Source organism: Lethenteron reissneri, chromosome 27, assembly GCF_015708825.2.
Source record: "Lethenteron reissneri isolate LAM-NWPU_2019-01 chromosome 27, ASM1570882v1, whole genome shotgun sequence".
NCBI classification, from domain to species: Eukaryota; Metazoa; Chordata; class Hyperoartia; order Petromyzontiformes; family Petromyzontidae; genus Lethenteron; species Lethenteron reissneri.
The window spans coordinates 3,977,807-4,002,804 of record NC_083805.1 but is presented as its reverse complement, the minus strand read 5'-3'; the positions used below and the strand labels follow the sequence as shown (position 1 = coordinate 4,002,804).

The 24,998-nt window shown below is 53.4% G+C and overlaps 1 protein-coding gene across 8 annotated transcripts in view; it reads left to right on the top strand.

Annotated features, from left to right (window-relative positions):
* LOC133348389 (SH2B adapter protein 1-like) overlaps positions 1 to 24,998 on the top strand; it is a 94,306-nt gene that overhangs the window by 41,216 nt on the left and 28,092 nt on the right. For 7 of the 8 annotated variants that reach the window (XM_061561168.1, XM_061561166.1, XM_061561165.1 and 4 more), the window contains one exon: positions 12,965 to 14,119. In XM_061561168.1, coding sequence (XP_061417152.1) covers positions 12,992 to 14,119 — 1,128 coding nt within the window. In that variant the 5' untranslated portion in view covers positions 12,965 to 12,991. Of the gene's footprint in view, positions 1 to 12,339; positions 12,525 to 12,964; positions 14,120 to 24,998 lie in introns of those variants that run through there. The other variant, XM_061561162.1, reaches the window with a different exon arrangement.

The following is a 24,998-nucleotide window of genomic DNA, read 5'->3' as shown; positions in this document are numbered from 1 at the left end:
AGGCCGAGGGGAGGACAGTACCCAGTTCGGATATTCGTCACAGATGTTGGTCATAAGCGGAAATGGAATTTGTATCGTTTGGGTTCGTAGTGCGGTGCGCTCACCACTACCGCCGCTCCCCATATGCAAAGACAAAGATCCTCACACACATGCGTGCACACACGCGCACAAAGATAAAGGTTGCCTTTGTGCACACACACACAAACACAATAGCCAGAATTTCAGTCGTCGCACGAATTTAAAAATCGCTACCGATCCCTTCTGGGTGGGGTCTCTTACAACTTTATATATTTTTTTACTTTCTGGGGCGCTGTGAAACTGTAACCTTTGCATTTGATCGCGCGAAGCTCAACCGACTTTAGGTAACCCGACGATTATCCTCTCGCAAACGCCGGCCGAAAATGACTGCGAGCTGTCGGCCGTGTTTAGTTTGCGTGGTGGGGTGGGCGATCGCGGTGGCCCAAGCGCTGCGAGTCGTTTCGGTTTGTATCTATGTACGTTAAACTTCTTTCGCACCGTACGTAGCCAACAACCGTTGTAATAGGAGGGTTGGGTCGTGGGGGGGGGGGGAAGGACCGACCGGGATGACGGGTTCCCCCGGAGGAGCCGGTAGAGAGACGGCGACTTCCAGTGAAACCTCATAGATTCCACGTAGGGTGGGCCACCTCTGTGGTACAAACAGACATAAATGGGACATTCCATGGGAATGAATAAGAATCTCTCACAGTGCCAGGACAGATGAGGGCTGCACGCAAATGCTTTGTCTTGAGCGGCGGTGAATTATTGTCATTATGCCACCGACAACACAAAGAGGGAATTTTCACCTCCCAGTAAGAATTGACAAAAAAAATGTCCCAGGTCAGGTTACCTCCGCCGGAGGCCGATCCTCGGAAAAATCAACCCCCGATTCCACGTAACGGGATAAAAGAGTGGACAATACGCATCCTGCGCGATACCTCTCCCTGCGTACGTACGGCCTCGTGTATTGTAGCATTGCGTCGAGCTGGGATGCAAATATGATGGAGGGGTTCCTTGCCTCTAAAACATTTGGCAGGTGACGACCATTGGTTCAAGCAAGCCCGACTCCGCCGATGAGACGTTGAATGTTCCAAACCCCGCTCGTGGTGTTGAACCAATACTGCCGCCGCCGCAGAAATGATCCCTTCCCGGGAGTTCCGCGGTTGCTGACGGGATGTGTCAAACAAAAAACTTTTGAATGTTGGAGGAACAGAGGCTGTCTGTGTGCAGCCAGGCGTGTTGGCTACTGATGATATATTTGTTGTCGTGTCACCGATTCCGTGTGTTTCTGTTTGAAAAACAGTCGTCCCCGCACTGCCAGATTAAGCTAGAGCGGGGCCTGTTGCAAATGTGATAAAGGGGCCCTAAATAAAAAACACACATGAATGTGAAACACACATTTTTTACTTGCATAGTAAAGTAACTGTATGTTTTTATTTTCAATACAGCCAGATAATACGACAAATCGCTAACCTTCAACACCCAGTCGTTCATAAAAGTTGAAGGCGGTATAGTACTATAGCGATAGAGCAAGTGCAGAATCACTGAATCGGAATTGATAGCTTGAAAGCATTTAGCGCGGGGCCCTTCAAAGTGCGGGGCCCGTAGCACGTGCAGCTACTTGTGCTACTAGGGGGTCATCCAGGGAACTGGCTGCCCTTCCCCTGCCCTGTACCGGTCACGCCTCGGCATGACTTCTCCTCGGCATGCCTTGGCTTGCAATGCCCTTACCCTGCCCTTTCCCTCTTGCCCCCCACTGCCTTGACCCCCACCCCCCACCACTGCCTTAACCCCCACCCCCCACCACTGCCTAGCCTTGCCCCCCAGTGCCTTGACCCCCACCCCCCACCACTGCCTTGACCCCCCTCCCCCCACCACTGCCTAGCCTTGCCTCCCACTACCTTGACCCCCACCCCCCCTGCTACTTTGCTACGGGAATAACCCGGCACTGCGTTCCACGTCTTTGAGATTCGCTTCTCAGTCACAGTGGGGGGGGGGGGGGGTGCAGTTAGGGGGCCCCCTCCCATCCCACCCGTGGCCAATAACGAATCGCACGGCGTTCCACAGGAAACAAGAGAATGCGAGTTCTGTGCAAGAAGCCGTGGCGGTCGGGGGGCCACCGGGGACCTGGGACCGGTGGGGGAGAAGGAGGAGGAGGGGGGGTAAAACAAAAGGGTTTTTTTTGCACACTATCGTTTTATTTCCTTGCGGAGGAGAACATGCGCAGAGTTTCAACTTTTAAACTTCCACGCGAAAAGAAGAAAAAACAAACTAACAAAAAATGCGTGGTCGCCTCTGCTCGGCCAAGTCCCCCTCTGTGATTGCACAAAGTTCGCCGGGAAACATTTGCACCCCATCGCAGACAGAGAACGGTGGGGGGGGGGCGGGGGGCAGTTTTCGTTGCCAGCGTTATCATGCAAAGCATAATACATCGTGTATTTAATTTGAGTCACAATAATAATAATGTGTGCATGTATGTCGAGCTCGTTTGGCACCGTACGTAGCCAACCGTGGCTGCGGGGGATGGACAAGCACACGAAACACAGACTAGTTATTGTTTTACTGCCTGAAGTCAATTAATTGCTGGAAGAAGGCCCTCCCATGCCGTACCGGTCACGAAGGGTTTGCTTGGCCGTACTTCACCACGCTGGTCAGTGCGGGTTGGCGAAGCGGTTGGGCTGCGTGGGCGGTACCGTTCAGATATCGTTCGCCACCGATGGGTCTTGAACTCGGGTAAACAAGATTCGCAAGGCCCTCCTAACCACCGTGCCACCGCTCACCCCTTCACACACAAGTTATGCACACGTGACTGTTGATACCCGGTGGGTAAAAAACCGCTGCCCTCCACATCGTTCAACGAATTGTCACGATTCAGGGTTGCTGATTAAAAGAAAAAAAAATTTCGGTTGCGGTGGATGCAGTGGCCTCTAGTGGCTGCAGGGGTCACGTAAACCCGTGATGTACGCGTGTAAAACAAAAACAAATTCCACATTGATTCTAAGACGTGCGATTTGATGCGTGTTGCATCGGCTTAAGAATCGATATTTAAACGACGCGTGCTTGGTTTCCGCTTTATAACCAGAAGAGTTCCCCGCCGAGGTCCTTCGTGATCACCGTAGCGACTTGGCAACGTTTGGTATTCACGCCATTCGTCATTTAGCGCAGGGCCACATTCAGCATCAACATCATCATCAGCATCATCATCATCAACATCATCATCAACATCATCATCATCATCAACATCATCAGCATCATCATCATCATCAACATCATCATCAACATCATCAGCATCATCATCATCATCAACATCATCATCAGCATCATCATCATCATCATCATCATCAACATCATCATCAGCATCATCATCATCATCAACATCATCATCATCATCACCACCAGCATCATCATCATAATCACCACCATCAACATCATCATCATCACCACCAGCATCATCATCATAATCACCACCATCAACATCATCATCATCACCACCATCAACATCATCATAATCACCACCATCAACATCATCATCATCACCACCATCAACATCATCATCATCACCACCATCAACATCATCAACATCACCATCACCACCATCATCATCATCACCACCAGCATCATCATCATCATCACCACCAGCATCATCATCATCATCATCACCAACATCATCATCATCAACATCACCATCACCACCATCATCATCAGCATCACCATCATCAACATCATCATCAGCATCATCATCATCATCATCACCATCATCATCACCATCATCATCACCACCATCACATCATCACCACCATCACCATCAACATCATCACCACCATCACCATCAACATCATCACCACCACCAGCATCATCATTATCCCCACCACCATCATCATCATCACCACCATCAACATCATCACCACCACCAGCATCATCATCATCACCACCACCATCATCATCATCACCACCACCAGCATCATCATCATCATCACCACCACCATCAACATCATCATCATCACCACCACCATCAACATCATCATCATCACCACCACCATCAACATCATCATCATCACCACCACCATCAACATCATCATCATCACCACCACCATCAACATCACCATCATCACCACCATCAACATCATCACCACCACCAGCATCATCATCACCACCACCATCAACATCATCATCACCACCACCATCAACATAATCACCACCACCAGCATCATCATCATCACCACCACCAGCATCATCATCATCACCACCACCAGCATCACATCCAGCATCATCACCACCACCATCAACATCATCAACATCACCAGCATCATCACCACCACCATCAACATCATCAACATCACCAGCATCATCACCACCACCATCAACATCATCAACATCACCAGCATCATCACCACCACCATCAACATCATCAACATCACCAGCATCATCACCACCACCATCAACATCAGCATCACCATCATCACCACCATCAACATCATCAACATCACCAGCATCATTATCACCACCACCATCAACATCACCAGCATCATCATCACCACCATCAACATCACCAGCATCATCATCACCACCATCAACATCACCAGCATCATCATCAACATCATCAACATCATCAACATCATCATCGCCACCATCACCACCATCAACATCACCAGCATCATCATCATCATCACCACCATCACCACCATCAACATCACCAGCATCATCATCATCATCACCACCATCAACATCATCAACATCACCAGCATCATCATCAACATCATCAACATCACCAGCATCATCATCACCACCATCAACATCACCAGCATCATCATCAACATCATCAACATCATCATCACCACCATCAACATCATCAACATCACCAGCATCATCATCACCACCATCAACATCATCAACATCACCAGCATCATCATCATCACCACCATCAACATCGCCGCCATCATCATCATCACCATCAACATCACCGCCATCACTACCATCACCACCACCATCAACATCATCAACATCACCAGCATTATCGTCACCGCCATCAACATCGCCGCCATCAACATCGCCGCCATCAACATCGCCACCATCAGTACCATCACTACCATCAACCACCACCACTATCATCACCACCACCACCTTCCTCATCAACATCGCCACCAGGAGGGAAGGCGCTGCTGTGTTGCTGCACGGGCACCGCCCGTGGCAGGCCCCCAAAATCCGACGGCACCGGCGCCCACAGCTGCAACGTCAGTGACCGTGGACCTCGCGCGGCGACGTTTTCCATGCTCGCCCCCCCCCCCATGAGCGCCGTTAAAACCCCGACAGGAGCCATCTCGATCAGCCGTGTCTTCTTCCTTCTCTTCTTCCCTCTCCTCCTCTTCCCTCGCATCACCGGAGTCATTCACAAAGCGGTCATCGCTGCCACCCGCCCACAGCCCCCTCTCGCTTCTCTCTATCTCTCTCTCCACTCTCCTTTGACTATCTTCTTGGCTCTCGGCAGCTAGAGGGGTCAGGGCAGGCAGGCAGAAGTCCGGGTTGACCAGCTCCAGCAAAGGGCAGATGTGAAGAGCGAGAGAGTGCCGTGCGTGCGTGTACTGTATAGAGTGCGGGGGAGCGGTGGTGTAGCGGTTAGCGCGCTGCGCGATGAACCCGGCGACGATTATCTGAACCGGTCCTGGGCCTCTCCTAGGTCGACTCGGCCTCAAATGAGTACCTGCTGCGGTGTGCAGTAAACATCGCCACTCGGCATGGTGCTGGCCACCCCACCCCCCTCGTGCGCCGTGCCGGCCCTTCATAGGTGCTACTCGCTAACAGCACTTGCCCCTCCAGTCTGTTAAGGCTACACGGGGGATCTTTGTACTGTATGTGGAGTGCGTGGCAGCTCACGACGCTAAACCGTCATGGGGGGCAGTTAATGGCTTCAAGACGCGTGTCCCAGAAGGAACATCCTTCCGCGGGATAGACACTAAATCTTCCTCCTCTTCTGTTTACCAAATGGCAAAACATATTCCCCGACACTGTAAACGCAACCGCTCCGATTTGGTCCGAACAAAAAAAAGAAGTCTCATCATCTATGATTTTTGTTGTTGTTGTTGTTTAAACCTGTCCTGGAAAAATGCATCTACGCTCGTACGGCAGAGAACCCGTAAGCCCAATGAACCGAGACTGCTGCCGTTCTTTACATCGCAAGTGCCACTCGGAATCGTTGTTGAGACTGCAGGAGGAATCCGATGAGCTGTGAAGCTTCGATTTAAAGCTTTCGTGACTGCAGGGATTCATCTTCTTGGTTCTTTCGGTAAAGTCACGTAGAATGGAAATAATAAAATAATAAAAAGAAAAAACAAAACAATACATTTATTTTATTATATAATATTATTTAATAATGTTTTATTTTTATTATTTTATTATTTCCATTCTTCGTGACTTTACCGAAAGAACCAAGAAGCTGTGAAGCTCTTTGTTTTGTTTTTAAACAGAATGCCCAGTGTGGGCGGGTCAGCAAAGTTAGAACTCACTCCATTGATAAATTTTGAGTCACCGATCATGGCGACGACGACGACGATTTAGTTTCGTCGTTATTTTATTTGTCGCCTCGCAGGTTAAGCGATACCGCAGCGCTCCCTAGGAAATTCCATGGTTGCGACCGGTCAAAGGTGACGGTGGGGTGGGTGTGGGTTTATTTAAATGGACGTCGTCAAACTCAACCCTCGGCTTTAAGACGTTCTCGAGGTGGCCGGCTGTGAAAGAAGAAAACAAAGCAAAGCCCGTTGCTCGCTGTCAATATTGGCGACAGAGTGACGTTGGGAGCCCCCCCCGCCGCCTCCGACCGACCACCCTTTATCGTCGGCGCCATCGCGCTTCTCTCCCCCGTCGTTGCACAACTCCTGTCACGAGTGTAAAAACGTTTTCCCGAAACGGCTGACGGGTGCGCAAAAGTTGGGGAGGGGTCGGGGGGGGGGGGCCCCCGGGGCCCCCTCTCCACCCAATGATTCCTTCCCATCTTTGTTTCCTTCATTCGGTCCGAATGACGTTACGATTATTCGCGCGCGTGTGTGCGCGCGTGACCGCTCCGAATTTAAAGACTTGCTTCTTTTTTTTTTGCACGATCAACTCTGCTCACCCGCGCGAACGCTCGTTTCCACTGTACGTACGTAATTTCACTTCCTGTTGGCACGCGTTTCTGTTCTCGCGTCCTCTTCCCCCGCTTCCCCCACGTTTCCGCGCTTTATTTCCGCGTTCACCCGAGTCTCCCCTTCCTTTTTAAACGTTTTCCTTCCAAAACTCGGGCCCGTAGTCGTCTTGGTGTGGGTGTTTCAACATGGCGAGGAGAAAAGTAAAACCAACAACAGCGGTCACTCGGTGACCGAGCGAGCGAGCGAGCGACCGACCCATCATGAAAGTCCCACGTTCTTCAGTTTTTCGCTCCACCGTCCCCTGGGAACTTCCGCGGCCATCGGACTCCACCGCACATGGCGCGAAACGTCGGCACGAGCAGGAGAACGTGCACACCCTGGAGGAGAGAAAAAACTCACGGGGGATGCGACCGAAGCGTCGGATACGGCACGATCCAATATTTCTACTCGCCCTGTCCTTCCCTCTGCGTACAGTAATGGGCCAAACTTCTCTTTTTTGTCTCTTTCATTATTAAGTGAAGAGAAAGAATCGTTTTTTAATATATATACTGCGAATTATTTTTCATACGTTTATCACTTCCTCAATTCCCCACCCACCTCGCCTGGTTTACAGGAGGTCGTCGGTTCGATCCCGACCCTGACGCCTGCATATTTGCGTGTCTCTCTCCCCGTGGTCATATGGATTTTTCTTTTGGTCCTCCGGTATTTCCCTCCGTTTACAATCGACGTGCGTTTATACTCTTTGGCTGCTATACATTTACCGATACACATGATGATGATGAGCCACTGATTTGAGCTATCATTTGTGGCCAGGTCGCTTCTGAAATAGAGCTATGCAGCTCAATGGGCTTTACCTGGTGAAATATTATATATATTTTTCTATAGTTTAAATGATATCCGTACGTCGTCTTCATTTCCCCTTTTATTTGTACATTCGTATGACTCACTTGACACCGGGTGTCCCACGTGAGGGTGAACTCATCGTGCTGCGTTGGTGACTTTGCCACGAGAGGAATCGCTTCGCCACATCCCTTCACGCGAAATAACCTCTCGCGTTTCTCCGATGTGTTCTCGAATGTGCTCTTAACACCTCCCCCCCCCCCCGAACCCTTCCCCACTTTGAAAAATGGTTCAGAAACGTGGCCCATTGACAAAATATTTTTGTCAAAAAATTAGGAACAAAAAGAGGTGCATGCTTGGCGTTGAGAGACCGAAAAGAGGAAGAGACATGACTGAGAAAAAAGTACAACGAGCTAAAGACATAATTCAAACTCTCAAGAAAAGTAAGTGGGGCCTTGGCCAGGACACGTCGCGGCTAAATACGATGATGGATGCTGGTAATGAATAACGATGGAGCAGCAGCCAATGGATGGAATGCATCCAAAAGGAGGTCCTCAGAGGGTTGTTACCTCCCTGGACGCATGTTTGTGCACCGTACGAGGCCAACCGTGCGAATCCGAGGTGTGCGGGGGGGGGGGTGGAAGGACAACAGACTAAGCACATGAAGCAGTTCTAAAGAAATTCGTTTTCAATGTAAATTATTTAAAAGTGTGTTGTAGATTTCCAATATCGGAAGAAATAACGTTTCAGACGGCCACAGAAGGCCATCTGAGAGCGCGCGATGCAGGGACCGTTTTTGTTCGGTGAATCACGGGAGAGTGCGGCTTGCGGAGGTCTTCATCCAGCAATGGATTGGCCATGGCTGCTGACGCTGATGATGGATGGATTTTAAAATGAACGTCAACCAAATTGGCACGATCAGTGTGTCTGCTGCTCAAGCCAGCATGGCTGGGTGCTCATCTTCGCTGGTGGCCAGTGGTAGAATTTCCACATTTCTATGGCAAGGAGCCAGCCTCTCCAAAGGGGCATATATGTAGAGACATTTACAGCACAGCTCTTTTGTCCATCCACTGCTGGATTAGGGAAATGAGCAATTACTGTATAATATGAACAGACTTGTGCCTTCAGAGTGATTGTGGAATTTCCAACGGTGCCTCAACACAAATTTACTTGGCTAGGTATAGAGGTGAATTGACTTTAACCAATTTGTAAAATACATTTTCCAAAACGCCATCTACATTGTCAGTTAATCAGTGACGACACTTGCTCAAGTGTTTCATCTCGTGTAGAATCGAGTCCCGGCTCTTTCTGAACGGTAGGCACCATGAGCCCACGGCATTCAGTATGAGCTACGTATGACCTATGAGCTTTGACCTGGGTCACAATTAATCACGACAACGTTTCGCAGCGCAAAGCCTAACCACCGGCCCGGCCACCCGTCACGCGATGCTCCCGCGTTCAGGGTTGCAGTTTCGGAAGAAGATTCGCCCCATCCGTAGGAAGTTCCTGCTGCCATCATCTAATTTCCACTCGCAGGCCAAACTAAAAAGAAACGTGGATCTATCCAGCCGCCCGGTGCCAACACCTGTCCAGACAACTCCACGTTTCAATTGAAGCTGCGATCTGCGCAGTGGAATTTTAAGGCAAAGAGAGAAAAGAAAGGGAGAAAAAAGTAAAAAAATGTGCGCCGGCGCCAGCGTCGGGAGGGGGTGGGGGGGGCAGCGGCCAAGGATGCCCCTCGTGGCTCCGCCGTGCGGTCGCCGCAGCTGCTGCCCCGTTGACGTTTGCCGGCGTCGGCGTTGGGGGCGGCGGCGGTGAGGATCGGCCCGCAGACACCGCCGGCGGCGGCGGCGGCGCCCGAATCGAAGGGGCTACGACAATAACTCCAGCCCAGAGGTTTCCTATTTAAGGCGGCGGTTTTTAATTGACGATCAAAAAGCGGAGGCTCCGCGTGGCCGCATTTGGTCCCTCGGGCTGGATCTGGGCGCTGCCGTCCGGTGGAGGAGAGGCTCCTTCCGGCCGAGTCGCTGCTGCTGCCGTGGATATTCCGGTTGCTCGATTGGATCTCCCGTGCGGGAAAACGCTGCCAGTGGCATACCAGGAGGGTGGCGGAACGCGCGACGTGGAGATTTTGTTGTCGTCGTCGTCCTGATCCGTTACGACTTGTCCATTTAGGACGGACTCATCCATTCAAATTTCCGCTCAAGATGTCATGCAGTTGAGTCGCGCGTGCAAGAATCGATGACGATTTTTTCTGTATTTGCATTCCGATTTATTGGGCCTCTTGACAGCGAACAAAAGTGCAGCAAATGAGTCAGAAAAAAGATCGAGAACCAGAGGACAGGGAAGAAGAAGCACAAAAACGAAAAAAGGGAAACCCGATTTTTTTTTTCCAATTGAAGCGCCATTTTCTACGAATCGCGACAATTGGCGGAATCGCCCGGGGGGGGGGGGGGGGGGGGGGGGCCGCGGGCGAATCGTAACGAGGTTCGAGTGTCCAACGGACCTGAACGCGACGGTTTCCTTGCGGGCGTGCGGCATCGACCACTCTTTCTTTGTCTCCAATTCGGAACGGCCGTCGCGAGCCACGGGAGTCGCTGCGTCGGCCCCACCGTGTTGACCCCACCGTGTTGACCCCACCGTGGTCGCCCCACCGTGTTGACCCCACCGTGGTGGCCCCACCGTGTTGATCCCACCGTGGTGGCCCCACCGTGTTGACCCCACCGTGGTGGCCCCACCGTGTTGACCCCACCGTGTTGACCCCACCGTGTTGACCCCACCGTGGTGGCCCCACCGTGTTGATCCCACCGTGGTGGCCCCACCGTGTTGACCCCACCGTGGTGGCCCCACCGTGTTGACCCCACCGTGTTGACCCCACCGTGTTGACCCCACCGTGGTGGCCCCACCGTGGTGGCCCCACCGTGGTGGCCCCACTGTGGTGGCCACCCGCCACCCCCGTGACCCCCGTGACCCCCCCCCCCACCTCCATCGGCCTTCGGGATTTTTTTTGCGAACTCATTTTCAGAACGCGAGGAGCTTATTTTGAAACCACCCTCTTTACGGAGAGCGATGCGACAGCGGAACGGGTGTACGGATGTTCGTGGTCACCACCACTGTACCGAGAAACGTGAAGTGGGGAGTCCTTGTGTTGTGTTACGAAATGTGTTCATCGTTCATTTGGATTTTTCTTGGTAACTACTGACATAAACGCTAACTCTCGCCGTCTCGCCTTTGCACTATACTCATCAATATGCGTGTACAGTTACAAATAGAGTTATTTATTTATTTATGTTCGCCGAAAATGTATGGTGCAACAGGATTAATCGTGCGGATTAATGTTTCCCAGTAGCATGAGCTCATTATGATGAAAAGTCAACCCTGTCGAGTGCCGCTCTACATTTGTCCGAGTTTCATGAAGCAGTGCCACTTGTGTAACGACAGCATCTTGGACAGGCGCCATCCGTGAACACTGTGAGAGCCAAACGTTTGTGTCTGTGTGTGCTGTTACCATTACGTAACAGCACAAAGAGAGTCAAAGATCCTCATGGCCTTAAGCGCTGTTGGTGAGTAGCACCTATGAAGGCCGGCACAGCACACGAGGGGGTGGGTGGCCAGCACCACGCCCGGCCGCCTTTGTCTCCCCGGTGGCGATGTTTACACACCGTAGTAGTTACTTATTTGAGGCTGAGTCGACCTAGGCTAGGCCCAGGACCGGTTCAGATAGTCGTCACTAGTGTTGCCCGTGAACAGGAATCGAATTGGGGTTGCCGGGTTCACAGCGCAGTGCTCTAACCACTACGCTACCGCTCCCCCCATTGTAACAGTCACACACACGCACACAGTGTCTCGAACGTAATCTAAAACACAGGAAAGTGGTGGAGCGTGAATGTGTGTGTGCGCGCGCGTGCGTGCGAGCGTGTCAGCTCTGTTCGCGTGTGAACGGAGCTCAAATAAGGAAACCAAAGAACATCCCCTTACATCTTCCTCCGTCGCGTTTCCACACGATGCCCACAGCTGCCACCCCCCCCCAGCACCGCCCTTCCCCCACCTCGCACCGTTCAATTACGGCCGTTCAACGCGGCGGTCACTCGCTGGCTCGCCGCCCTCTGCCTAACCGCCCGCTCGCTCGTCCGCCCGTCTGTCCGCTCGCTCGCCCGTTCAGGTGCTCTGCGTCCGCTCGTGCCGTCGCGCACGCACGCGGGCACACCTGCACCGCTCGGGTTTCCACGATTCACAGAAAGGCCGAACGGCCTCGGCTCCACGAATTGGAGGAAGTGGGCAGTGCCGGGTTTTGCCTTTTGACACACGTGGGCGCGCTATAAAGGGTCGCTCCCGCCCGCCCGCTTTACTTTTCTTGTCCGCGTGTTGCCCGTGAAAAGACCGGCAGACGCGAGGAAACCGGTTTCTCATTCATTTTCTCGCGCGGGCCTCCTCTGTTTGTGGAAGTGTTCCGAGCGGCAGCGGAGGAATCTGTTTGCTTGTTTATTTATTTTATTATCTGAATGCGTTTCAAACATTCATGCTCTATGCATTATTGGGATGTTACTGGTGAGTAAGTAAGTACACAACCAGCTACACTGCTCCTCGCCAGGCGGTGTGCGTTTCCTTTGGGCGCAGAGTCATGACTAAATCATCACTAAGAGAGAACTTGTGGGGAAACGCTCGACTCTCCCGAGGGAGCGCAGCGTTTTTTTCTAGTCGCGCTGAAATTCACGACCTGGGGAGTTTGTTTGCCGGCAGCCGCCAGAATTTGTGGTTCGCGAATTACGTCGCTGGAAAAATGCTTTTCTGCCGCCGTACATGTCGGGTTTCCCCCCCCCCCCCCCCCGGTGTTTTCTAGAGAATTGCAGAAAGTGGGGCCAGAGCCGGCAACCACGGCCGATTTATCCTGTGTGTTCGTCTTCTGTGTTCGTATACCGACGACGACGACGACGACTCGGGCCCCGTGCTGACCGCGACGTGACGTCTCCCTCCCCCCTCTCCCGCAGTCTGCGAGTGCTTCATGTGGCGCGGAGATGAGCGGCGGCGGCGGTGGTGGCGCAGGGGAGCGGGAGGCCCCACCGTGGCTGCCCCAGGACGGGCCCTGGAGGGAGCTGTGCGAGCGACTCGCCCGCGAGGCGGCCACCGACTTTGCGGGGCAGTACCGCGCCTTCACCGCGCTGCACCCGCAGTGGGCCGGCCCGGACGCCGCCGCCACCTTCGCGCAGATCTTCGCCGAGTGCTTCGCGCAGCGCTTCCGAGCCGAGGTCGGCCGACCGAGCGGCGCCAACGACAGGAGAGGAGGACGAGGCGGCGGTGCCGGCGGCAGCCCGGCGGCCGCGATTAGCGCGGCGTCCGAGGAAGCCGCGGCGGCGGCGTCGAAGAGGGGAAGCGTCGGGTCGGACTTCTCGGGCCGGGAGGGCGCGGCAACGGCGGCGTCGCAGATGGCGGCGTCGCGCCGGCGCAGCACATCGCAGGAGTTCACGACGAAGCGCGACAGCGTCTCGTTAGACCCGCTGCCGCCCCGCGGCCCGGGCCCCGCCGGCGGCGGCGGCCCCGACGTCTACCCGGCGTCGGAGCGGCGCTCGCTCACCGAGCCGGCGCCGCCGTCGCCGTCCTCGACGGAGCAGGCGCGGGACGGCGCCGACTCCGCCGCCGCCGCCGATGCCAAGTCGCTGAGCTCGGACGAGGCGTCGTCGCTGCGGAGGGGCTACGGCCCCGAGCCACCTTCGCGCCTCAGGGCGTCGTTCCGGCGAGTGTGCGACATGTTCCGGCTGCGCAAAAGGACGAGTCAGGGCGGCGGCCACCTCGCCGCAGCGAACGTCGCTCGCCGCGACGGGGAGCGGCCGTGCGCCAACGGCGACCCCGGCGAGGCGAGCCAGGAGCCGACGGCGGCCGTCCCGGGCGCCGCCGCCGCGTCGGCGTCTCGCGAGCAGGGGCGGCCGCTGCTCTACCGCTGGTTCTCGTGGTCCCAGCAGCGGCGCTCGGACCCGCGGTGCGTGAGGCGCGAGGGGACGCTCAGCTACGTCGTGGCGGAGGACGTCAGCGGCAGCCAGGTGCGGTGGCGGCGCTGCCGGCTGCTGCTGTGCCGGGCCGAGGGTCGTAGCGGCGGCGCCGTCGCCTCCGCCGCCGGGTACCAGCTCGAGTTCTACGTCCCGCCCAAGGTGGGTGATGCGCGAGGATCGCCGAGCCGTCGGGCGCGCCGCCGTAACCTGGCGAGGCTGCTGCGATCCGATTCGCCGTGTTGGGGTGCGGCGGGCGGGCGGGCGGCGATGTCGTTCGCCGGCCGTATCGTCGCACGGCTTGGGCCGTGCCGTAATGCATCGCGTCGTACCAGAGTGTCACGGAGGGGGGTGGTTGAGAGCTGCGCCGCATTGCTGTAACCGCGCCGCAGAAGGCCTCGGGGCCCGGGACGTTCGCGACACGCTGTTCTCTGATCGAAGTTTTGAGCTTGAAGGCAATGCGTGTGTCGATCGCGTGAGCAGCACGACAAGTCGAAGCAGTCTTCTGGCCTCGCATGTGAGAGGAACGAGGAGCGCTCTGTTGTTGGCGATGATGGTGTGGGCGAGTGGATGTACATACGTTGAATTTAGTACGCGCAGTACGTAGCCATACCGTGCTAATCGGAGGTGCCGGGGGGAAGGACAGCGAACTAAAACACACAAACGCACAGGAAACGCAAAAAAACGCACCCCCAGGGGTTGGGGCGGGGGGGAGACGATGAAGGGAATAATAACCATCGTAGAAAAATCTCCACTTCGAAATAAAATAAAAACGTTGGTCCTATGTGGCTGGAGTGTACCATTTTCTCCCAGCGGCGTTTGTTTTAAGCCCTGCGCGACAAACGCACCGCAAACGAATGCCGGTCGAGTTCGCTCGACCTCCGGGCAGCGAATGTCACATCCCTGCCACCGCCGGCCGCCACCACGGAATTTTTTTTGGTGCCGTTGGTTCGGCGACGCCGAAAGTCTGCCGCCGGGTTATCGATCTGCGGCAGTCGGGCTCGGCGTCACGTCAGCGAGGAGAGGGACATTTGCTTTTTGGAATTCTCCAAAAAGGCGAGCGGCAGTGCACTGATAGCGGCGACGGCTCTCAAGGATAACGTCGGGGGGACAAACTCGTTCCGAAAGTGCCCCACGGGTGAGGCCTCTCCACTCTGGCGGCGGCACACACATCTGGTCACACGCCTCGGGAAAGGGAGAGTGCTCGTCCGCGGATTTGTCAACCGGGCCAAAGGATCGTCATGAAAGTGAATTAAATGAACGGGCCAGATTTATTTATTTGGTTTGGCCACAAGCTGGCTACTGCTTGAGAAGCCGGTTTTATGCACGGGGGCGGCTGAAACCCGGATTCGATCCCGGGTCTGGTGTGACGTTAAGCACGGACTTTGCTTGGCACGGTTTTCCCGGCCCGCTGGTAATAAACGACGCAGTCCCAGGATCGTTGGCGTATAAATCACGCAGCTTTAAATCTTTGCTTGGGGATTTTGAAAAATATTTTTTAAACAAAGTTTTCTATGTATCCTTATATATTTATTTATGTTTTAACTCGCCCCATCTGATCGATGCGCCTTTGCCGCAAGGAGCTGTTTGTGCAGGGCCCACGGTCTTGCACGTTCCGCCGAGCGGGGGCAACGATTTAGCGTCTCCGCTGCGCGGGGGCTGCAGAAACAAAACGGCAAAGGCCCCCCCCCCGGGGTCGTGCGTGGGCCCCCCAAAAATACACAGCGGGCCTCCCCCGTTGCTCAAATCTCAAAAACGATGAACTAAACGCAAAAGCGCAAACCCGGCAGGGGCGGTGTGGAGGGATTTTGGAAAACCTAGGCCGACGTTTCAACTGCCGCGCCGGGAGACGGAATCGTTACCGGGTTGCAAGTCCCCCCGGCGTTGCCGATTGTTACCAACTAAACCAGCGGTCGGCAAACCTGCGGCTCCGGTGCCGCATGCGGCTCTTTGAAGGATTGCCTCCTCGCGACGTTATTCACGTTGCGTTGGCGGCTCTCGAAATAGAGTATAAATTTTTTTATTTTACCGAAATTCGAACAAAAATGTCTCCCCTTGTTATTTTGGTTGCTGATCCCGGAACTAAACTCGCGTTACTATTTGTTTTATATTACCGGGTAAGGCCCACTGAGCTATACAGGTTCTTAGACAGAAGCGACCTGGCTTTCACAAATGATAGCGACAGCGGAGAGTTTGCTGGAAGGTGCTGCCGGCCGGTTCAAATTTACTGTTACGGCAAAGGCGCAGGACCGCGATTGCCAGCTTCACACCATACCGCGGATTGTTTGGCCTACTCTTCCACGGTTGTTGGCGAGACGTCTCGGAAGTAATGGGAATAACCCCACACTAATTTGGACCCGTAACCTAACCCTGACCTCAAGCATAACTCCAAGCCCGAGATAACTGCGCTCTCAGCTTGGCAGCCTCCCGTCGTTAGAGCCGCGGGGAGATATTTGGCATGAGACGAGAGGAAATTATTTAGGCGCGTTGTGGGTACGACACGTGGCTGGCCAAAGATGCCTCGCAAAGATTGATTGCCCGCTTTCTTAGAAGTCCAGGATAATGGCAGTAAAATAAGTGAACTATGAAACTGAACTATTTTTATTTTGCCAGGTGAGGCCCACTGAACTATATAGTTCTTTTTCAGAAGCGACCTCGCCACAAACGATAACTCAAGAAAGTGGCGCTTATCACGTGGAAATTTATAGCAGCAAAATACTCTGAATTCACGTTGATTTTAAATGTGGAGGGAAAACCCGGAGGACCCGGAGAAAAATCCATTGATCGCTGAGAGAGAGAGACACGCAAACTCCAAATATACAGTAGGCATCAGGGTCAGGATCAAACCCACGACCTCCTGCGTACCAGGCGATGTGGTCAACATCTCGCCACCACAGCACCTTTATATATATAAAAAAAAAACTCTTATTAATCACAGACATCAGAAGCGGATCTTTATCTTGTGACGTTGGTAAATAGTAACCCAGTTGCTCTGATTCAGTCGTACGCGAGCGAGGGGGGGGGGCGTTAGCGTTTATTCGTAATTGCGGCGGCCGGCTGATAATTGCGGCGACAAATTGTAGCCTGGAAACTGGCGTTTAAATTTATTTTTACTCTTAAGTCTTCTGCTCTCATTGTCGGAGCCAGTCGTGTATTTATCGTCTTGACATGGCGATTCAGAACCCCGTGATTTTGGGATATACGAGTTTGTGTCAGGAGCTATTCCGGAGGCGTAAAGAAATTTGTCGGAGCCTCGCAAGCTCCATGGACCCTGACGAAACCCTGCAAAGCTTTCCCGGGTAGATGTGTGTGTGTGTATATATGTGTACATACGTAGACTGTACTCCCTCGTTAACCGCAAGGGAATAGCAAATTTCGTGGACAACGATATTGGCCTACGAAATGAATTACCTAAAATAAATACGCAAATAAGCTATTAAATACATGAAAATGATAATAACACAAAAAATAAAAATGGGTAAATTAAAATAAATCAACGTGAAAGTATCTCATCACATTCTCTCTCGTCACTTTCTTTCGCTCTCTCTCGACGCAGCAGTAGTTGTGTAGAGTTCCAGATGCAATTCGCAGAGAGCCAAAATCGCGGACAGCAAGTTCGTGAATAACGAGCGAATTCTGTCTATAGCATCGGTGCCGATCTCTCTGTCGCAATCGGAGGTTGGTACCTCATTTACCGGTTTCCTGAAATCACCACAGCTCATTATCATCATTATCATCATCATAATCATCATCGTCTCTATCGCCATCATTATCAGCAGTGACGGACTGGGACTAAACGTCGGCCCAGGCATTTGTAAACGCACCGGCCCAAATTCGGGATATGGAGTGGCTCTCTGTTGCCAAGTGACGACGTTGTGAGCGTGATTTTGCCATGCGATCTCATTGGGCCCGTTCGGGCTGGGTCCCAAAAACAAATTGGGATGCCGGTTAGGAAAAATCTTCAGGGCTGCCGAATATATGGGGACTTAATGCCAACTGAGAGCGTAAATAAGCAATGAAGCGTACACAGAGGTGATCAAATATTTTAATAAATAAAAATACACTTTGATTACATTTGCAATTTCCCCCACACAGACCGACCCGGCCCCCCACACCGGCCCACCGAGCACTTTGCCCAGGCTGCCCTATGTCCATTCCAGGCCCGATTTATCAGCCATTGTAAGTCCACTGCTGGACAAAGGCCTCCCAAAGGCTGTCGGCCATCGCTCACCATCCCACCACATCTAACGGTCGGCGGCCTGCAGAGCGCGAACGTGGAGCTCGTCCAAGCCGAGGGGTCAAATCGGTTGTTTCCTGCCACGTAAAAAATGTAGACGTCTGTCTCGTTGACCGCAACGGTGAAGAGATAAGCCTCTCCCTGTGGATGAACCTGCCTCGTGGTGGGGGGGGGGGGGGGGCTGTCATGGTTTAACTTTTGTGGACGTCGAACGCATTTCCGATGAGAATAACGGGGTGGTGATAACTGCCACTGCTCAGGTTTTGCTGCGACGTGATTTTCGTGGGGGGTATCAGAATCGGAATCTTTATTGACCCTGTTCCCAGTCGACATCGGGTCGAGGGTCGTTGCCGCGTGGCCCATGAGTCGCTGCACCCGAATGAGCTCCCCCAGTCCGTGGGACGTCGCGTCATCGAGACTCGCGGCTACCAAGCCGAGAATGCGGGGGGCAAGGAGCCACGTCTGCCTTTGGCGAGAGTCGTCGGTGACCGCGGCGACCAGCGAGGTTCATCTTTGCGCTTTCCATTTATCGAAGCTTTCCACGGAATTTCTCAACTGAACCACACCGACCCCCCCCCCCCCCCCGCCTCTTTGTCGCGGTGCCGCGAGGGTGGCGGCAGCAGGGTTGGGGGTTTCGAGGTTTACGGTTTCTTGGAAAAGTGGCTGAACACTGCCAAGCTAAGCGTAAAAAACACAAACGGCAAAACACAGAGAAAACGCAACGGCGATTTAAAAAGTCGCGGATGACGAAGTAAAAACGGGAAGGACAAGGGCAGAAATCGCGTGCGCGCACCGCACCAGGTCCGACGCTCGGACATCGTAGAGCGGCCCTCGACCGGATACGTTCGTTCAGCCGGGTCTGTTCGGGGCCAGCGACCTGGAAAATAATTCCTCACCCAGAACACCACAGCCAGCCGTAGCTCTCGCTATGGGTGGCTCCCGCTATGGCTGGCTGTGGTGTCAAGCGATCGGTGTACTCGCTGCAGGTCCACCAGTGGTCCGGAAAATATTCAGTGAGAAACGGATGTTGGGTTTTTTGTGTTGTGTCTTTTGAATGATGTGTAGCCGAACCCAACGCGCACGGTGGCGAGCGACAGATCGGCAGTCAAACACTTTGACTGCATCGAGCGAGGTTATCATGAGAATTCGGGGGTACCAAAAAAAGAACAAGACACGAGAGGGAGGGAATTCCGAAGTGGAGGAGGGCGAGGAAAGAGGCGGAAAGCCGTTTGGACGCAGCTTCCAGTAGACCGAGTGCTCAACACTGATGCTGTTGGAAGTTTGTGAGATCGAGCAACCGTGCCAATAGCGATCGCAACAGTCATAGCGAGGCGAATGCCGATGAGCGAGTAATTGGAAGTGAATTGTTCAACGATACATTTTTTTTTACTTTACCAGCTAAGGCCCAATCAGCTGTATAGATGGTCAGAAGCGCCCTGACCATCACAAATGATAGCTCAAGGATGTGGCGGCTTATCATCGTCACGTGCAAATGTAGAGCAGCCAAATACTCTGAACGCGTGATGTCGATTCTAAATGTGGAAGGAAAACCCCGGAGAAAAATCCACGCGGCCACCGGGAGAGAGAGAGACGCACGCAAACTCCAAATATATACTACAGCAGGCGTTATGGTCGGGACCGAACCCACGACCTCCTGTATACCAGGCGAGGTAGTTAACATCTCACCACCGCAGCCAGAGAGACAACTGAGCGTGACAGAGAGGGGGGGTGGGCAACTTTTGGCATGGTGCCCTCCGAGCGAAGAGGCGTCATTTCCTCCGCATTACGAGGGACCAGACGGGTTTCAGCCCAGGCGTGCGAGATTGCGACTTCAAACAGAATTGCGCAAGATCACGTTGGCTGCGCCGTAAAAGCAGAGGTTCGTGCAAATACTCCGCGCCCCACTGCCACGGCTCACCTGGCATCGTTCACAGAAGTGGGCACGGGCGAAGCCGTCTCCACCTTTTCTCCACCGACTGGAATATAAAGGAGTCTCCTAAATGTGCCCGCGACGACACCGCAACAAACAGTGGAACACATCGTGAGCTCGTGCGTGTGCGAGTTTGTCGTTCTCTGCGTGAGCCCGTGGCCCTCTGCATGAGTCCATGGGTCTCTGCGAGCCTATGGTTCTCTGTATGAGCCCATGCTTCTCTGCGCGAGTGTGTGGGCCTCTATAGGAGTCCGTGGGCTACTAGGTGAGTCTATTGGTCTCTGCGCAAGTCCATGGGTCTCTGTGTGAGTCTATAGGTCTTTTGCATCGTCTATGGGCCTTCTTTGAGCCTATGAGTCTGTGTGAACTCGCGTCCACTGTGAACATTCTCGAACGACACAACCGGGGTTCAACGGCTGTCCCTCTGAAGCCTGCAGTTGGATTTACCACTTAAGACGTCGGTTTACGGTCGCGAGTCAATTCATAGCCACGTGAAACAAGCAAGGCCTGAGAGCCGCCACCCTAAGCCTAAAGAATCTTGAGTGGTGGCTGCGTTTAGCCACGATTTGAATCTCTTACAGTCGCCTCGCATCAAGTCCGTAACAAGAAATGTGATCGCCACATGAGATGTTGCGACATCTCCGTGAATGCCCGAGGCTCACAAGAGGACGGACGGAGGAGGCACCTTCGTGATCCTTTTTGTGTTCATCGTTAACGCCTGAGGCAGTAGTAGAGAGAGAGGGAGCGGAGAGAGAGAGGTGTTCATTCAGCAGAAGACCGATCATGGCTGATGATGTTTGATGTGTGCAGTCGAGGGAGGTTTCCCCATACGTCGTGAGTGTGGGTGTTTTACAACGCGAATCAAATGCAGTTTAACCAGTTCCGGGGAGTTCTTGGTAATTGTGAAAGGGATCAGCTGCCCCCTGCGGCTCCGAGCTTCTTTACCCTTGAAAAGCGGGTTGTTTACTCGGGATAATAAACCACTGAAAATAAATCTGATGAATCTGGCTCAAGCAGCAGCCTCCGTTTTCCACCGCGAATATTCCCCAACCTCGTACGAGAGTGGAACTGTGGTAAGAAAATATTTATACGTGGTTTAAAATTAATGTATTCCTCGTTTTTAAACGTTCATTTTCAGACCCCCGGGGCAATGGGGCCGATAAATCGGCCGAATTCCTCCTGGACGGTAAATTGTAATGGAGTCCGCAAGTTATTGAAAAAATAACGACTTACAGAAATTTGTCGCTCGACTGGCAGCTGAAGTTTTCTGCATCAGAAGCCCCCCCCCCCCCCGCCCTGGTCATGGGGGATTGCGTGACCATACTTCGCCACCATAAAAAACGCCTAATCGAGTGATCGCAAGTTTAAAAAAAAAACGGTGTCGGTTTTTCGCAGCCGGTTTCCCAAACGGAATCCTCCTCCTCGTCATCGTCGCCGTCTTCGCGTTTTTTGGCGCAAACGCCTTTGGGTTCCGTCGGCCGCTTCGCGGAACCACGGGGGTTAGACTTAAATTTTTTTGGGTTATAACTAAAACACGGGAGGAAGTGCGGCGGCGTTAACCGCCACCGTCATCGCGAGCGAACGAACGCGACCTTGAGTCAAATAAAAACCCACGATGGGCGAGCCGACCGCCTCGGAGTGATCGCTGGACCCTCTCTCTCCAGCGACGAGCTGGGGAGAGGCGGGCGGCGGGTAACGGGGGGCCTTGGTCGGCATGCACGTCAAATAATTCCATTTGCATATGTTTAGCTGACAACCCCGAAAACCCCTTTGTAAATGACGATGATAGTAAAAAAAAAAAATTTTTAAGCGCAATAGCGGAAGTTTGGACTTCCCAAAAACAAAAACGCATGCACCTGGGCGGATCTCGTTCTGCGTCTGCGAGTGCAGCTTCCCCCTCTCCTCACCGCCTCTCGCATCCCCTTTCACGAGTGCCACTGTGAAATTCCCCCAACGCAGAAGATCCCCTGGGGGTTTTTTATCTTCCACGAAGCTTGCTCACGATCCACCCTGAACCGCGTCCGCAGCGCAAACCGCGGCAGATGCGGATGACACCTGCTGCACAAATGGAAAATGAACAATTCTCCAGGAGCGTGCGACTGTGGTCATACAGAAATTGAATGTACAACGCATAACGACGCAATGCCCCGATCCACAAATGCGAGACATCATGGAGATATACACAACGCTGCTCCTGGCTCGGTCATCTGGCTTGACCACCGGAATATGAAATTGTAGTCGTTGCTCTGCATCTTCATGAGTCGTATGGAACAAAAAGAAGAAAACTGTCCGGATGAGTGTGGCGGGGGCGGGGGGAGACCTTCACAGTGGCCGTGTCGGGCTCTCACCGGCACACCTCGGTGGCGATGTCTGCTCTAACTTGAATGCGTCGCCCGAGATTCTAATGCAGTACCAGGTTTCTATCTTAATGCGGAGTGAGTTTTGTCGGTGTCACCTTGCCCAGTCGCTGGTAGCCGGCACGCCACTAAACAAAGACGGTCACCGCATCGCGCGCTTTCGGATGCGCTTCTCTGGCCGTCTGGAACGCTCTTCCTTTCCGATGTTTAGGAAGCCACTGGAGCTGTGCACTTTTAAATTATCATCTAGATTGAAAACTAATTTCCTTAGAATTGCTCCGATTAGCACGGTTGGCTAAGTACTGTATTAAAGAAGTTCAACATGCACACGTACGTACGCACAGCTGCGTGACCAAAACCTAAAGACTGCTCACAATGTGAAATACTCAAACGCGTCCGAGGGGATGACCACGGCGGTGTAGCTTGCGTCTTCTTCTTTCGTACGGTTTAATAGCAGCAGGTTAAAGATCCGATCTTAGATCTGTTCTCCACTTGGTTGTCTGTTCGGAGGCGCGAGTGGACCTCGCCCATTCCTCCTTTTGACGGAGTGGCATCGGACAGAGAGAGAGGAAGAGAGGCTGGCATCAGGCGGCAGTGGCGGTGGCGGCGGCGTGGTGCTTACGATGTGCGTCGATGGTTTGGGATTCGTGGCCGCGCACTCGCAGTGCGCGTGTGGGAGTGAGATGCACGGCGGCGACGGCAGACCTTGAGGGTTGGCGTTCGGGGGAGACATTCAAGTGGGGCAGGAGCCATCCATTTCATCTGTGGGCACCATCGGCGTGAAACAGCGCGGCGTTAAGAGGCTCGTTACGCACCGTTGCGGGGCACCATGGGTCACAAATACCGAGGAAAACGACGAAAAAAAATTCACGCGTTCGTCAATAAGACTGTGGCCTTAAATGAAAAATGTATATAATCGGTGACGTTTCGGGCAACGGTCCTTTCTTTACAGCACATGGCACAAAGGTAAAAAAAAAGTCTCCACATTCAAACAAATATTGCAATCCGTCACCCTGGAGCTTTTCGGGATAATGTTTCATCATAGCCTTTGCCTCGGTTGGCGAATGCTCCGGGCTGGTTCCGACCTTTTGGGTGTCGTCAGCGATCGGAGCCGGGCCCGAGTTGTTAACACTGCGTTAATATAACCGTGCCGCACGTAGATTTTGCCCACCCCCTCGCCTCGCTTCCAATCTCGGTTTGTCGCATCGAGCGGCGACCGTCGCTGCTTCATGGCGAATCGCTGCCCTGGATACGCTAAGAGCTCCGCGGTTCACGAGGGAGGCTCCAGTTGAACACGTAAGTAGAGCTTTCACGAGGAATATCATCCAAAATACAGGTTATTTGAGTTAGATTGCGTAAATATATTAATCTGTCATTAAACCCGCCACCAACCGACACAGCCAATTGGTAAGGTTTGTCACGTGAACAGCACGTGCCAATTCCTTACAGAGGCTCCGATGCTGTGAACTTCATCCGCTCGTGAACGCGAAGCCGCCGCGCTCGTCCTGGAGTGAGGATTCCCTCTCAGCTGACTTGCGCGACACCCCCTCATCGGCGCCCACCGCTCTCTCCAATCCTCGCCTCTCTGTTCCCTCTCCCTCTGAGTCTGATGCCAGCCTCTCTTCCTCTCTCTCAGAGTCTGATGCCAGCCTCTCTTCCTCTCTCTCTTTTTTTCCTTTTTTTACGATCCGTGGAAACAAGAAGATGCTCGGTGTAGTCGGCACTTTGCTTCGTGCATCATTTGGTATTTTTTTTATCTTTGCTTTATGTAACCCCCCCCCCCCTCCTCTCGCTCACTCTCTCGCTCGCTCTCTCTCGTTCTGCACACAGCCCTTCTCGCAGTCCAACGGCCTCCGACGGCTAGCTCAGATGCTCCCCGTCATCTGCCACCGAGCACACGGCCTCCTCCATCGCCCACTGCTCCTTGAAGGCCGGCATGGCGTGCCAGTCTCTCTTCCTCACACTCTCTCTCTCTGTGAGAGGGGTCTCCGAGCTCCACGTCAGCCGAATCCCTCGCAGATCCCGGGACGTCATTGCCCACCGCCACCACGACCGCCCGATTTCCCAGTTTTCACGGCGGTCTCGTGCCAACACGACGATGGCACCGGTTGTATTGGAACTCCTTGCAAGTTGAAGCTGGGGGGGGTGGGGGTGATTGATGCATCGAGTGGTTGAGTTCTGTTCGTCAGTGCTGCTATCCGCTGGGCTCGTCTTTATGCCTGTGAAACCTGAGGGGCTTGCCTTGCCTCTGCCACCTCACGTCCCCGGCCCGCCGACCCACAATTCCTCGCTTGACGTTTGTGCAACCTGAGCAGCAAGGTGCGGCGAGGGTTTAGGCCACACCCGTGTTAGAGTAGAAGAGGGGGACAAGTACAAAATGGACCGATCGATCCACTGCTAGATGAAAGCAAGAGGTGGCACATTTGACATTACACTGAGAAACAGGAATTGGAAAACAAAACAAAACTATTAACAATTTTTTTTATTTCACCAGGTAAGGCCCACTGAGCTATACAG